The sequence below is a fragment of the Sturnus vulgaris genome, chromosome 1 (assembly GCF_052056855.1).
Source record: "Sturnus vulgaris isolate bStuVul1 chromosome 1, bStuVul1.hap1, whole genome shotgun sequence".
NCBI classification, from domain to species: Eukaryota; Metazoa; Chordata; class Aves; order Passeriformes; family Sturnidae; genus Sturnus; species Sturnus vulgaris.
In genome coordinates this window covers 108,269,031-108,284,397 of record NC_142243.1, presented here as the reverse complement: position 1 = coordinate 108,284,397, position 15,367 = coordinate 108,269,031, and the positions used below count along the sequence as shown (strand labels likewise).

At 35.8% G+C, this 15,367-nt stretch overlaps 1 protein-coding gene across 1 annotated transcript; it reads left to right on the top strand.

Annotated features, from left to right (window-relative positions):
• The first annotated feature begins 1,239 nt into the window (after positions 1-1,239).
• On the top strand, positions 1,240-15,367 carry NDC80 (NDC80 kinetochore complex component). The gene is made up of 16 exons (XM_088173698.1): positions 1,240-1,464; positions 1,851-1,937; positions 2,711-2,834; positions 2,962-3,134; positions 4,307-4,409; positions 5,208-5,297; positions 6,523-6,616; positions 7,740-7,846; positions 8,645-8,789; positions 9,074-9,279; positions 10,458-10,610; positions 10,882-10,971; positions 11,764-11,856; positions 13,350-13,480; positions 13,989-14,091; positions 14,433-15,367. Exons 1-16 carry the CDS (start codon positions 1,364-1,366, stop codon positions 14,553-14,555), a joined length of 1,923 nt encoding a protein of 640 aa, XP_088029824.1. The 5' UTR covers positions 1,240-1,363; the 3' UTR covers positions 14,556-15,367.

The window sequence follows — 15,367 nt, the reverse complement described above, 5'->3', positions numbered from 1 at the left end:
GGAGCACAAGTCCTGTAAGGAGCAGCTGTGGGAGCTGGGGTTTTTTAGCCTGGAGAAAAGGCGGCTCAGGGGTGGCCTTATCGCTCTAGAACCACCTGAGGGGAGGCTGTAACCAGCTGGGGATCGGCCAGGAGGAATTTCTCCACAGAAAAGGCGATTATACACTGGAACGGACTGCTGTCCTGAATGAGTGTGTTAAGCTTGCTTGAACACCAGTATGGTGGTGGAGTCAGTGTCCCTGGAGGTGTTTAAGGAAAGGCTGGATGTAGCACTTCGTGCTGTGGCCTAGCTTGCAAGGTGGTGTTTGGTCATAAGTTGGACTTGATGATCTCGCAAGTCTTTTCCAGCCTAATTGATTCTGTTATTCTAGAAGCTAATTGCTTGCTATGTTTGTGAAAATTCAATCTCTCTGTGGTTGACCCTAATTAGAGTAATGGAATAACACAGCTGCTTCCCCAGACGAAGTGAAGTCATGAGTATGGTGCCCTATGACTTGAGCTAAACTTCTGTTGCAGTTTGTGAGCAGTGGAACTGGAAGCAAAATGAAGCAACAGTTTATATTAATAATGTGTTTTGGTAATAGTTGTAGAGGAGGGGACTTTTATTAGTTATAATTCAGTCATTTAAGCCCATCCCACAAATGAGATAGAACCTCTGTGAGGGCAGAAGCTGGCATTTTTTTTCTGAGTTACTTCTGTTTACTTCAAATTCCCCCTTAATGCCCCTGTGAGGGCAATGATATTAATATTCCAGTTTGATTTATATTCTGTGTGCATGGTCTGAAGAGAGCCAAAATATTATCTCAGAATAGGTTTTCCAGTTATTGTGCTATGATACTGGGAGATCAGTTCCAAATGAATAGGTAGGCTCAGAATGAGCAGCTCAGGAGCTGATGTATGGCTGAAGTGCTGTAAGCAGTACTTGTGTACTCAAGGCAGTGTGGCCTTTTTCCCAGTGGACTGAACTAAAAAATTTCTCAAGCTCTTTTGGTTTTGGAACTTGGGGGTTTGAAGTGACAGAATATAAAGAAGGGCAAAACAGTAGGTTTGGAATAACCACTGACCCTTTCAACAATAAAGCAATTGATATAAAAGACTGTGACTGCTCTTATGTATTTCTAGAGTCTAACATAATATTTTTTCTTTCTTCTTTTTTGTTTTTTGTTGTTTGTTTGGGGGGTTTTTTGTTGTTGTTGTTTTTTGTTTTGTTTTGGTTTTTTTTTTTGGTCCAATGTATAGATCTACTTGTTTATTCTGAGCCTTTGGAAAATCATTGTGGCATTTACAAAAGAAAATACCCTTAAATCCTGGGTTTTCTTATACTGCTGCAATACTGAGGGATTGCAATTTACAAAAGAGTCACAATGAGGCGAAGCTCAAGTATTGCTGGAAGCAGCAGTCGACAATCTATGATGGCACTGAGAGTGCAGGATAACAACAAGATGGGTCTTCAAACACCTCAGATGTAAGTCTTGCTGATCACATTACTAAAAATAAGTATATGAAACTAATTCTGAAGAGATTTATCATAGTATGTGTCAGTGTGTGAGTAGCAACTAAAGGAAAAAAATTGAAACAGTGAGAAGAAGACTCCTTACAGCCAAGGATGTTTGCACAAGTGCTCCAGTTCTGCAAAAATACTTGCTTTAACCTTTTTGTGTACCTGTGCCATATTTCAAATGGCAACGGTTTGTACCATGTTTCTTGGGAGGTTGCTGGGTGCATCAGCTGACCTTTTAAAGATGTTGCTGTGATGAAGGTGCTTAGGAGTATATGAGTGCATGTATAGCTCTTGTATGAGCAAAAGATGAATTGGTAGAAATAGTCACTTGAATCCTCTCTATTCCTCAGGAAGGACAGAAGCACCTTTGGGAAGCTGAGCATGAGCAAACCTACATCTGGAGCTTCAGAAAGAAAAGTCAGCTGTTTTGGGAACAGGTATGGATAGCTTTCATTCTCTGCGCTGTAAGTTAAAACAAAAATGGTCCTACATAATTTTGGGATTTTTCTTTCTTGACAGATTTTCATTATAGGGAATAATGGATCCAAGACAAGCAGATTTTCAGGTCTGCCTTCCTTTGGTCCTTGATCACTAAACAATAGTGCTGCAGAACAGAAATTGCTTTGGGAGCTGGTTTTTTTTGTTTTTTTCTTTTGGGAATGATGTGCACTACAGACCTTAAGAGTATCTCAATACATTTTCTTGTTTAAAAAAGAATGACATCGGAAGTATATTCTGCGTTAGTTTCTTCTCTGTAAGATACAAACCTTCCAAAAATCTATAATCTTTCTACTTAGCTCATGACTTTCTGTGTTGTGGGTATTTTCTTTCATAGGACGCCCAATGTTGCAGGGGTCTTTTCCTTTTAAATATTCCCTAAATATTTTAGTGTTTATTTACAGTCACCAACATAATTATTTTCTTCATCTTTTGGGGTATTTTTCTGCTCTCTGAAAGCATATTTCCTTCAATAAAATGAAGAAAGTATTAATCTAGGATGCAGTAATCTCTTTGTTGTACATGTGGCATTGTGGCTTCCAGGTTGATGATGTTTTTCCAATCCCCTTAAATTATGGGAAAACTTCAAGTATCACTTTGTATAACAAATGCAAAGAAAACATAAACGTAGCCATTGTTGTGACTTAAAGATGAAGAGAGTTCTTCTTTCTATTTATTTGTCACAAGACCTGTATTTATTGTCTGCCTTTAGAGTGAGTGGGGCTGGAGTATCACGTGGCAGCCAGTACGGTGTGTTTGGGACAGAAAAGATAAAGGATCCCAGGCCCCTGCATGACAAGGCATTCATCCAACAATGTATCAAGAAGCTCTGTGAGGTAACATATTAACTTATTCTGCATGTATGTTATGAGGTGTAAAATGTACTAATCAAAATGGTTATTTCTCTTGGTTTCAACTCTAAGTTGTATTTAGTGACTTGTATTCCATGTTTCTTTTGCACAGTTCCTTGTTGAGAACGCTTATGCCTACAGTGTTTCCGTGAAATCGCTACAATCTCCATCAGTTAAGGACTTTTTAAAGATCTTCACCTTTATCTATAAATTCCTCTGCCCTTCTTACGAATTGCCTGACTCAAAATTTGAAGAGGAAATTCCCAAAGTTTTTAAAAACCTTGGGTAAGATGATTGTTAGTCTCTTGGGCTGAATAGATATGCTACAGCTAGAAATTTAAAAGCTAAGAGTTCTGCATTGATAGTTGGGGAGAATGGATAGGTTTCTTTACTCAGATAAGACTGAAAGTATAATGTTGTGATTGTTTTGTTTAACTTTTGTTTAGCTCTAGGTTTGCTCTCTGATTTTCAGCATCTATTGTGCACTTTAAATTTGAAGTTACAGAACTAAAAGCTCTTGAAATCCTGCTTTGTAATGTAAAAGCTAATTGATTATTTGTATAAAACTTTGAAAGACAAGACACAGTTTTCTTTTACAGACCTTTCTGTTCGAATCTAAGAACTAAAATTTCCAGAATTTTGGATCAAGCTAATTTAGTTTAAAATATGTTTTGCTGCAATTGTTCTCATTCTGCTTTTAAAGCCGAATGTGGAAATAACAAAAATTACTGTTGAGGTGAAAAAAGCACTGACTATCTGAGTGGTTTATTGCTGAATTTGTTCAGTGTTTGAAATCATTAACACCCCGATGCTTTCCAAGAAAGAAAATCTTCTGCCTGTTGATAATTGGGAATTTTCAGTCTCATTTTAAAAAAAAGTGTATTTTAGTCCTGTAGATTTGAACCTATTATGGTGTGAAAGTGCCAGGGCTTCTTAAATGTAGGTGTAAATCTGTTTTGTTCACTTCTCAGCATTTTAATAAAATTTTGTTTTAATCTGTAACATTTGAAAATGCTGACCGAGCTTGAAATGTTGAAAAGGATTACACTCTGCTACATCAAGAGTGTAATTCTGGATAAAATTACTAATTCTAACAATTCACTTGAAGTTTTGGGAGTTCAAGGAGCATCAGGACCACGCTCTCGATCATATGGTTCAGTTGTAGGCAGTCCTATGAGGAGCAGGGAGTTGGATTTGTTGATCCATAGGGGTCCCTTTCAAACCAAGGTATTCTATGAATCACTTAAATGAGAAAGCCATGATAATTGAATAAAACAATGCTGTAAGAACTCAATTTATTTTCTTTGGAATACAGTATAAAGTACAATGGACTATGCTCTTGCTTCTGTGCCTTCATCTACATATAAGAATGTGCTTTTTTATTTTCAAAATATGCTGTTTTGTTTTCAGCACTGTCTGCCACAGCTATTAAAAATGTATCTTCTTTGGCCTTATAGGTACCCCTTTCCTCTGTCAAAAAGCTCCATGTACACCGTGGGTGCACCCCACACCTGGCCTCAGATTGTGGCAGCTTTGGTTTGGTTAATTGATTGTGTCAAGGTAACATTTGTCTTAAGATAAATATTTCCACTTTCCAGGCTGGAATGTTAGTTTCAATACAGATCTAGTAAATGTTTTCTACAAATCTCCTTGTCTAACATATATATAAAGAAAAAGGTGGATGTTCTTAGCTGTCATCTGGGAGCTGACCCTTAGCTTTATGTTTCAGTAACTTTTAAAGGGATTTTTTCATGTTATAGTGTGATAATTTTTTTCTTTAAACGTATGCACTGGATAAATTCATGTATAAAAAAAGGTGGGGAAATGCTGGCTTATACGTACATTAAATGTGAGAAGATAATGTGTGTATCTTCAGTGCAAATGTTGTGACATCTGCCATTCTCTCCTAAATTTGAAATCTAAGGATGGAATTTTCAATTGAAATTATTCAGTTGTCCTGTGATTCTGATACAGAGTGACAAGTTTTGTGTTCCGGTGGGGTGTTTTTATTTAATTTTGGTTTGTTTGGGTTTTTTAGTAGTGGTAACTGTTGTTGCTGCCAGCTCAGGTCTGAGCAAAACTTGGAATCTGTGACAGAAGTTCACCACTGCTGAACTGAGCACCCATGAAAATCCTGTCATTTTTTTTGCTGAAAAAACACGAGACAATTTGGCAGTGTTGACTGTCCAGTTCACGCCTCTTTGCCTGTGTGTTTAGTCAACTCAACACAGGCTCATTCCAACCTGCTTGCTAAAAAAATCCTAATCTAGTGTTATTCTGCTTGTTACCATGAGACTAATATGAAAACTAATGGATGTCTTCACATTTGCTCTTTGTGTGTGCACCTCTGCTTTTCAGCTGTACAATGCCATCAGGGAAAATGCACCATCGTTCGATGACAGACAGAGCTGGGGAGGAGAGACGGATGATGGAATTGTACATAATAAGGTACCATAAAAAGGAAATTAGAATCAGAATTGCTAGTGTGCTGTAACAACACAATTTAAATACAGTTTAGATTGTTGTGTCATGTATTTATAGATTCTGTTCCCTTTTATATTCACCACACTTTCTAGGAAGTAGAGTTACATCATATAAAAAGCCTGATCAGCTATTTCCTGAGCAGTCTATTGATGAAGACTGAGTATTACACAGAAATACCTTATTCTCCAAGTATCTACTGTTTCAGTTCTCCTTTGTGGAGAAAGGGAATTATGCTATTTATTATTTTAGTAGAATTTCTGGTATATTTTGCTTTAGTACTCGAGAGTTCTGAGGTTAACAGCAGTGCAGTGTAAAGATAATATCTTAATTCTAAATATAGTGGCTTCTGCCAATACCTACTCAGTTTACTAAGTAAAAATTGGTTGTAACACTATATTTCTGAGTCTTATAATAGGGTGGCAATGTAATTCAGGTTCTTAGAAATCCAACAGCTTGCTTTTTTTTTAAATTTATCATGGATTATTAGTACTACTCAGATTTAACTCAGTGTTAACTCACAACAGGTGTTTGGAAGGGGTCACATTATAGCTGAAACATTTAATTAGAAAATTGCAAAAATAAAGTAAAATCATAATTTTGGGCTAAAGTTACAACCTGATGATTGGAAAATAAAAATGCTTTCAAATTAAATATGTTCTTCTACACCAACACTTCTGCATATATGTTGATACAAAATTCAGAATACTGGTGTAATTGCTTCTGAAATATCTGTAACTTAGTGTCTAGCAAATTCTTTCTGAGTAATTTGTCTTTAATTCTAGATGAGTTCTTTGACATCTGCAGATCTGAATTTAATGGTCATATTTACTGAAGAGGTCCCTTAAACAGATCTCCAGTTTCCATAAACTAGCCTGAGAGAATCATAAGCGTCGAGATCAAAAATTCTTAAATATTGTACCTACAATCATTTTTAAATAGCCCAGAAAAATACAGCATTTCCAGACCTTTCATAATGTGAATTATAGGTGCCTCCTTCTGCCTGAATATAATCTGTTGACATTCTACTTTCAAAGGGAGGAAAAAGGTTTAATTTTACAAAAGTATAATCAAAGCATTGAAAGATATTTTTGATGTCTGTTTAATTCCACTGATTGTGTAGCTTTAGGCTATCCAGATATTTTACAGGCCTTGGAATTCTTGAAATAAAATATTTTTAAATTGTTTTCAGCTTTTCATGGACTACTGTGTGAAGTGCTATGATCTTTTCATGAAAGGGAGAGATACATTTGAAGAGTTGAATGCTGAAGTACAGTCAAAATTAAGTAAGTTTTCAAGTTTTAATTAAGTATTCAATTGTGTTACTGGTTTCTTTTCTCCTAGTATCAGTTTGTTCAGTTTAGAAGTGAAAGTGATCTAAGGGAATTTAAAATTATTAAGTACCTTTCAGTTACTTCAACTTAAAGCTCTCTTCTTTTGTATATACTTTAGCAGTGCAGATGGATAGGTCATGATCTGCTATCAGCTGTAGCTGTGTCACCTGTTTTTTTTTAATGGCTTTGTCACAGAAAGCCAATATACAATTCTTCAGATGCGAACTCCATCTATGCAGATGACTCCTGTTTCTGTCTGGCAAAGTTAACAATTTAAAATAAATATATATTTTTTCAGAGAGTGCACACTTGATAAGTAAGAAAATTCTGCTTTTGAAAGCTCTGCAAACAGTCTGCAAGAGTTCCAAATTATTGTGAGGGTTCCTGTATATGATTCAGCATGCACCTGTGTGTTTGTCTTCAGGGAGGTGGAAAATTACTAGGTTTTTTTGACTCGCTCATTCACCACCTCTACAGAAATACAAACAGAATGTGAGAACAAGGAAGAAAAACATTTCTTACTTTCTTTGTTCTCCTATGAAAAGCCAGATTAAGGGCCCTTTATTTGCAAACTGGAGCCATCCATTGGAGAGGAAATAAGCTACCATACTGTTACTGGATATTAGGAAAAAATAATCATACCATTGTTTGGCAAAGGCCAAGTGAAGTTGGGGAAAAGAGGTCTCAAGAAGCAAGGAAGTATATGGATAAGAAAGAGGTTGTTAAATAGGTTTGATCTGTTCTAGCTTCACAAGGTAGTCCTGACTTATATACTCTCCTGTGGTGTGGGCTGTATGAGAGTTTGGAAGCCCTTACCTCTTAGGAGTGACTTTGTGGACTGAGAAACCCATTTCTCTTCTTGTTTGTTTTGGGGTTTTTGCCTGGTTGCATTTTAATGAAAGGTTTTTCTGGTAAGTTTGTTTCTTGGTTGTTTTTAGTTATTTCTTTAATGTAAAATAATTGTCCAGATAGTGGGTATTTATTGTGCTGAAGCTAAAGTTCAGATACTCAGAATAGGTGGTGATATTAAGTGAGATTAATTTGTAACCCTCCTCTCCCTTCTGCTCTCCCACAGAGGATTTATTTAATATAGATCAATCCCAGATGGAAAGTTTAGCAACTGAAAACAAAAGACTTCAAGAAGAGATTGCAAGATTAGAAAAAGAAAAGGAAAGCGAGCCGGTTAGTAAATTTGGTCTCTGTTTTTATGGTGGAATTGAATTTTATATTATTGACCATTTTTGAATGAAGATACCTATGATACATAACAAATGGAAAATTTTCAGTGCTTTGAGATTTTAATTAGTTTTTATAGACTCTATACCATTATAGATTAAGGCTTCTTCTATGGAGTCTTCAGTCACTATTTTTTTGATAATGTGCAGATATTTCCAGGTAATAAGGCCTTCTAGTGATAAAAATATTAATAAAATACTTGAACCACTTTTTTAATATAAATTTCAATGTTGTTTTCCAAATGTGTTCGTATGACATGTGGAATTCAGTGGTAACAATATATTTTATGGAAAATATTTTGCTTGAAAAGACAGATTCTGCTTTTAATGCATCATGAGTTTAAAAATGGGTTAGTGGCTGTGCAGGTGGCAAATTGAGACTCCTGCCAACTATGCAAAATGTGCTGGATTTATTCCTGGCTTTCCATGCCCTAGTTTTATCTGCACTCTGTATATTATTAGAGTTGAGTTGTGAACTACTTGTAGTAAGAATTGTCTAAATGCAGTGTCAGATGCAAATGAGAGACTTAATGTTGAAATGTAAGAATTTTTTCAGTCTTCCCTGCTGTTTGTTTAAAGGTGTTTGACTTGACTCAGCTGTCACAGAGATAAAAAATTATTAAAGTTCTTTAGTTTTATATTTCTGCTATTGATACTGACCAATTACTCTACTGTCTTGTCTGGAAAGTTAAGTCATTGTTTTATATTCATCTAAGAGTGGTTGTTCTTTTCACCCATTTCCTAGGATCGTAGAGTAACACTACGAAATGTGAAATCATCTCTTCAAGCAGATGTCCAGAAATACCAGGCTTATTTGGCTAGTCTGGAATCTCATATAGGCATCCTTGATCAAAAACTGGAAAGTCTTAATGATGAAGTTGAGACAGCAGGTAAGGAGGCCTTGATTACAGTCAGGACAGTGAAGCTAGAAAGAGTGTTCAAGTAACTGTAGTTCTTAGCTTGAGGAGAGAGCAAGATACCTGGAGCGGGATGTTGCTGCAAATAAACTTTCCAGAATGGATTACTAATAAAGATTTTTTGTTTTCTAATAGCTCTTTGTACACTAGAGTAATGAAATGATAATGATATATAATCATTATGTTATTTATTCATGAAATACAGAGGTGAGGTTTATGTATATAGGCTGGTATTTTGTGTCCATTTCACAAATTAGAAACGGAAGTAGAAGCAATGAAGCAGGAGAATGCCCGGCTCCAGCACATCTTAGATAACCAAAAGTACTCAGCTGTGGACATTGAGAGAATAAATCATGAGAGAAATGAACTGCAGCAAACCATTAACAAGCTGACTAAGGAACTGGAAGCAGAAGAACATCAGCTGTGGAATGAAGAGCTAAAATATGCTAGGCATAAAGAGGCGGTATGTGAAAACCCCACTATACTCGGAGATGGCTATCAGTTTTCATCATGCAAGCTTGAAAATTGGACTCTTGATCATTTCTTTCCTAAATAATCTAACAATACCATATATGTATCTGATTAGGCAAAACTGACAAGAATGGCCTCTGTTTGCAATATCTCTGAAAAATGTTCCTTTTTTTCTGTTTTGTGATTAATGGAAATGTTTTGGTTTTTTGCTGCATCATAAGAGATGTAGCTAGAATATGAAACATTGTCAGCTCTCACTGCTATAGCATTAAAAGCTTTGATAACATTAGCATACCATTGCTTTGACAACACAAGAAATTTCAGGCTAATGTTAATATTTCAGAGCAATGAAGTAAGGCAAAACTAGTGAATTTGAATCAATAGATTTGCATGCATTTAGGGCCTGATTAGTTCTTTGTGTAGAAGTTGTAACATCTTTCAAGGGCCAAGTTCAATCCCTTCAAACAGAATGAAAATATATAGTCCTGTAAGCGATGGGATTTAAAAGCTTCTACTTTGCCAATTGAAGAACTAAAGAAAAAAGTTTCAAATATATGTGATAGGGTTACCCATTATCAAGCACTTGTATTAACTTAAATTGTCATGTGCAAGTATGAAGCACATAAAACTGGAAAAAAACCTGGGTTCTTTAATGCTTGCATATAAATAGCACTCATTTATTAGGAATTAGAGCATTTAGTAAACTTTATTTAGAGGCATGCTCAAGTTAGTTTGTAATAAGAATGTGTGGCTGTGTGGCATTTCCTGTCAAAACTAATGACAGAAGGTATATTGACATGATGATTGGTTATTGGTTTAGTATTATTTTCCAGCATGTTTTTGGTTACCTATCAGCTAATTCTCAAAAACTTGAGGCAGGAAAAATTATGGCAGATGAATATGGAAAACCACAGGTGAAACTGTTCAGTGTCAGCCATATACACTGAGTAACCTGGCTGAGCAAACTCTGAAAGAATCATAAAACAGTACCTAATGCAGCAAACTGCTGGACTGGCATTACATACAGCTCTTGAATACTGTGGTGTAACAAGGAATCATGTCTACAGAGAGCAATCCAGGAACTTGTTTGAAGTGCTATAAGCATGCTTCTTGCAAAGCTTTTCACCTGTATCTCTTCTGTGATTTTTTGCCCTTTTCTCCTCCGAGCAGATTGAAATGCAACTGGCAGAGTATCATAAAATGGCTCGAAAGCTGAAATTAATTCCAGTAAGTGCTGAGAATTCCAAAGGCCACGACTTTGAGATTCAGTTTAATCCTGAGGCAGGACCAAATTGCCTAGTCAAATACAGAGTTCAGATCAAGGTAAGTAGAGTCAACACTGAAGGCTTTAGTTACCATTCACAAAAAATGTGTTTCTTTGGAAATACTGGAAAGATCTCTCAATCTCATAATGAAATCTCATTGAAAACTTGTGCAATGAGTCACCATAATGACAGTGTGGTATATGAAAGAGATTTGGTCTTGGAGAATAGAGTAGCCTAAAAAAAAACAAGAAGGAAAAGATGTACTAGGGTGCATCTTGGTTCAAATAAGCAAATTGCATTTGTTGGATCTTCTTGTGTGCATATTACAGGCTCCCCTCATGGAGATCATCAATGAGACTGAGGAAGAAATTAGTAAAGCTACTGAACGGAAAATGACTTTGGAGGATACTTTGGAACAGGTGTGTTGGTTAATGAAGATTAGGACTAAGATACCAACCCTAAAACCTTATCTGTTGCTTTTATTCAGCCTTTTGCATGGGTGAAGTGTGGTGTGGTGGATTGGTTTTTTGGATTGTTTGGGGTTTTTATGAGGACAAGCAGAGGGAGAAACTGTGAGAAAACTGCTTTGTGATGGAACGTAAAAGTTTTTCTAAGAATTGGGGTCTTTGTTGATTGAAATATTGTGTATTCCTGAATTAAAGTTTATGTAGCTTACATATATTTGACCATAAACACTGGAAATACTAGCTTTTAATAAGTTAACCATTCCAGTCGATTGTGTGGCTTACCATCACTGACAAATTGTCATCAGGAAGATTTTTGGGAATATTTGGTTTGGGATTGATTGAAAGAAGGAGAATTTCATTTCCTCATTCTTCTATGTTTACCTCAGTTTTTATTGCTGAGCATGATGTTATGTGGTATGGAATGTCCTCTTTGTCTATGCACCTTCCCAGTCCCTTGCCCATCCCCATCCTACTCATTGAGGGGCCCTGTGAGGGACAGAAAGCCTTGGAATGCTGTGCTAGCACTATTCAGCCGCAGCCAAAACATTGGGGTGCTACCAGCACTGTATTAGCCCTTACACAAAACAAAGCATAATACAGGCTGCTATGAAGAAAGGTAATGCCATCTCAGTCTAGCCTAGTTAATTGGTTTTTTTTGGAGCTACCAGGTGTAGTTTGTGATGGCACAGACTTAGGTTGGAATTTTTTTGGAACCATATTTCCTTGGTGATGTTTTCATCCTAGGTGAATATAATGCTGGAGGACAAGAAACGCAGTGTGAAAATGCTGACAGAAGAAGCTGAAAAGTTGGATGATCTTTACCAGGAGAAGCTTAAGGTAGAACTTCTTACAGCTTGGTGACAAATTATCCTTAATGATACTGTTATCCTTAATCTTTGTATTTATAGATAAGTTTTTGGGTTGCATTTTTGTTTGGGCTTCTGCCTTTGCCTTCTTCAGTTCCTCTTACAGGATTTTTTTCAGTCTTCTCAGAAAAGTGATTTGATTGCTACCTTAATTGAATTAGTTTTCACTTTCTTGTAAGAGAATATCGCATGGTACTGTAGCAGATCCTGTAAATCACAAATTACTGCATCCAGTAATAAAAGCATCCTGACCTCAGAATGTCGCCAAGCATGTGCTAGAAGGAGATTTTAGGATTAACAGAATCTGCCTCATCTAATCAATTTGTATATAATAAATACATTTGCAGTTTTTAATAAATGTATTTAATCATTTTCTGTAAAAACTAAGGAAAACATTGATTGACCAAAAGCATGTTAAATTGCTTTAACGATCTCAAACTGTTGCTTGTTTTAGCTTCCTTTCCCAGCACAGGAGCAGTCCCTATCCTTCTCTCCACTCACAGTTCAGCAACAAAACATAGCCTTCTCTGTTAACAACCGAGTGGCTATTTTGGTACTTCCCCACTTTTCTGACAACACTGCTTTGGTGGGGCTGTGGTGCTCTGCAGAAAAAGGTTCTTTGAACTAAGCCAGTGTTTACCATATATACTTTTGTAAATCCAAATTCCTGTCCTATAACCATGGAACAGGGTTATTTCACTGTTAATACCTGCTGAGTTGTCTAAAGGCAACTAATTTAGTTTATATTTTTCAAAACCACATGAAATTTAGCTTTTCATCTGTGCTCTTACATAAACTTTTCTCTAAGGTTAAGCTCATAAAATACACAGTTTCCATGTTTATAATAAGACATAGTCATGTAATTCCTTTTGTAATTTTTAAAATGCTGTTTGTAAGCCTTAAGTATTAAAATTATTTTTGAAGGATGATGTTTCAGTAATCTATCAGAATTGCATGTTGAGTTGATGGTAGAATTTTGTTTAGTTTTGTGGATTGTATAGCATCAACAGTGTCATTCTCCTTGAAGAGATGATTACTTGGAATTGGATGCTCTTTCAGACAAAAAGGAAAAGCTATTTCCGCCTCAAATGTGGTTATATTTTTTTAGAAATATAGAAACTGTTGTTCATGATGTGCCATTTCTAAGCTATTTAGACTATCTAAACACCACTTTGAGTTTAACTCTGAAGGGAAAATAGCTGCAACACAGACCTTTTTAAATATGGTTACAAGAATAAAGAGATGGTTAGGCTTATTCTGTGATGAGGATGATACAGAAAACAGCTGAATCTTTAGGTTTGGGAGGGATGTCCTCAGGGATTTTTTTTTTCAGTTCTGAACATAGAGTTACTTGTGAATTTTGAATCCAAGCATTAGGATGTAATCAGGTAATAGAAAGAAGAAAAACAATCCAAATTATTCCTGAGCAATGCAATTTTTTCTCCTCTTTCCTTATGACTGTAGGAAATAGAAGAGGAAGAGCAAAGATGTGCAAATGAATGGGAATCGTTGAAGAAGCATAAACAGTTACTTGAGAGTGGTGTCTATGAAGGTCTCAGTGAAGCCACAAATGAATTGCATGATGTCCAACGACAGTAAGACTCATAACTTCCATGTTTGCCTTATTTATTTTGGTTCTGAAGGATAGTCTCTTGAATGTTACATGAAGTTGTTTCAGCATGTATCCATCTCAGTGTATTAATTTCACAAATTAACAACTGAAAGATGTTTCTCCTCAACAGTATTTTGCTGGAATAGTAGTCTGCTGTATCAGAACTCCTGTTTTCCATGTAACTTTGTATATATGGTTGTAACAAAGAAATTAGTTTGTTTCCAAACTTACATGACAACTGCATTTTATACCTCAAAGTCTGGAAAGAGTATTGGGATTCTAAGGTACATTGTTTCTTATCAGTTAGCTCAACACAGTCCTTTTTTTTTTTTTTTTGAGCGTTAATATATTCTAGCCTGGTTCAAATCAATACTAATAGCGAAAAAAAAGTATGGATAAGCATGATGATAAATCAGACTTGAAGTGATTGTTTTAAATGTCAGGAATTCTCTAATTATGGACATGACCTTCTGAGTATCTTTACCTTTTAGATATCAAGTTATTTTGCAAACAACAACAGAAGAGAAGAGAAAAACTGATGCTAACTTGAATCGTCTTATAGAAACAGTTGCTACTCATATAGCATCTATAGTGGTAAGCTAAAATTTGATATTCAGAATAAAATGTCTCTAGAGACATTTGCAGTTAAACACTTGGAAATTAGAACTTGCTCTAAGGAAGTAGCAGTTATTTAGCTGCTGCGCTGAGTCACTGGATTCTAGTTAAATTTTCTGGTATAAATAATCAGAAATTGATCCTTAAGTTTAAGCAGTAACATCCTGTCAGGTTAAACCTGCTTCTAGTAGATGTCTTTCAGTAAAGCGTTTTAACTGAAATCAGTTAACCTGTGCAGTGACTGCCTAAAATGCTTTAGCAGAATCAGTACAATACAGACCATGATAGAGCTAAGAAAGCTTTCTGTACCTCTTTTCTAGAAATACATTGATGAACAGAATGCGAAAATTTACAGAGACTACGAAGAACTTATGTCTGAAGATCTGTTGTCAGACTTGACCAGCATCCTGGACAGTTATAAAAAGAAGGCTGAAAGTGTCTAATCACTAGAACGGTGAAGATAAAAATGTTGCATTTCTGAAGTGCTGGTATGGTGCTTTCCAAAAGGATGGGTACTACCTGTGTTTAGCACTGAAACTGGTTTTAAGCAGAAGGAAATAGTTATGAATGTTCTTTGTTTTATTGACACAAATACATTAAAGAATTAAACAGTATATTTGCATTTTCTTAAAAATGCTTTGCTCAGACTTCGTACTTTCAATAGCATATGTATGCATTTAGGACACGCATGACAGACAGTTCACATCCTTCCCCAAGCCTTATTTTACTAGCAAGACTAAATGTAAATATCTGTCTCCTGCTTGCTCAGTTACCTATGAAGCTGCAGAGAGATACCTCTTACATGAGTAAAAAATCAAAACCTCTTTTGAAAATATTAGTCCTTATATAGTAGTATTGTAAATAGTCTAGAAAAAGAAACACAGTAGTTTGAAAACTAAGTTTTGTCTTTAGCTGCTCGTGCTCCCAGATGAAACTTCACTGAACTTCTTCAATATGTGCACCAGAGAAAGCTCCAAGTAGGACATCATGAATTCTGGCTGTATATCTAATCAGTTGTAGGTTTGGTTCATGTTAGATACATTGAAGTGGTCTAAAATGTCTGTATTCTTGTTAAGCCAGTTGGACAGACTATTTGACTTTCTTCCTCAGGAAAGTAACAGTAAAATTAGTGTATGGGCAGCTCTGGTCCAAATACTTTGAAGAAAGCAGATTGATGCTATGTAAGAGTAATATCTTTTTATGTATTCTGTGTATAATTTTGTGTTAAAAATAAATAAAACCCAGTATTCATGTC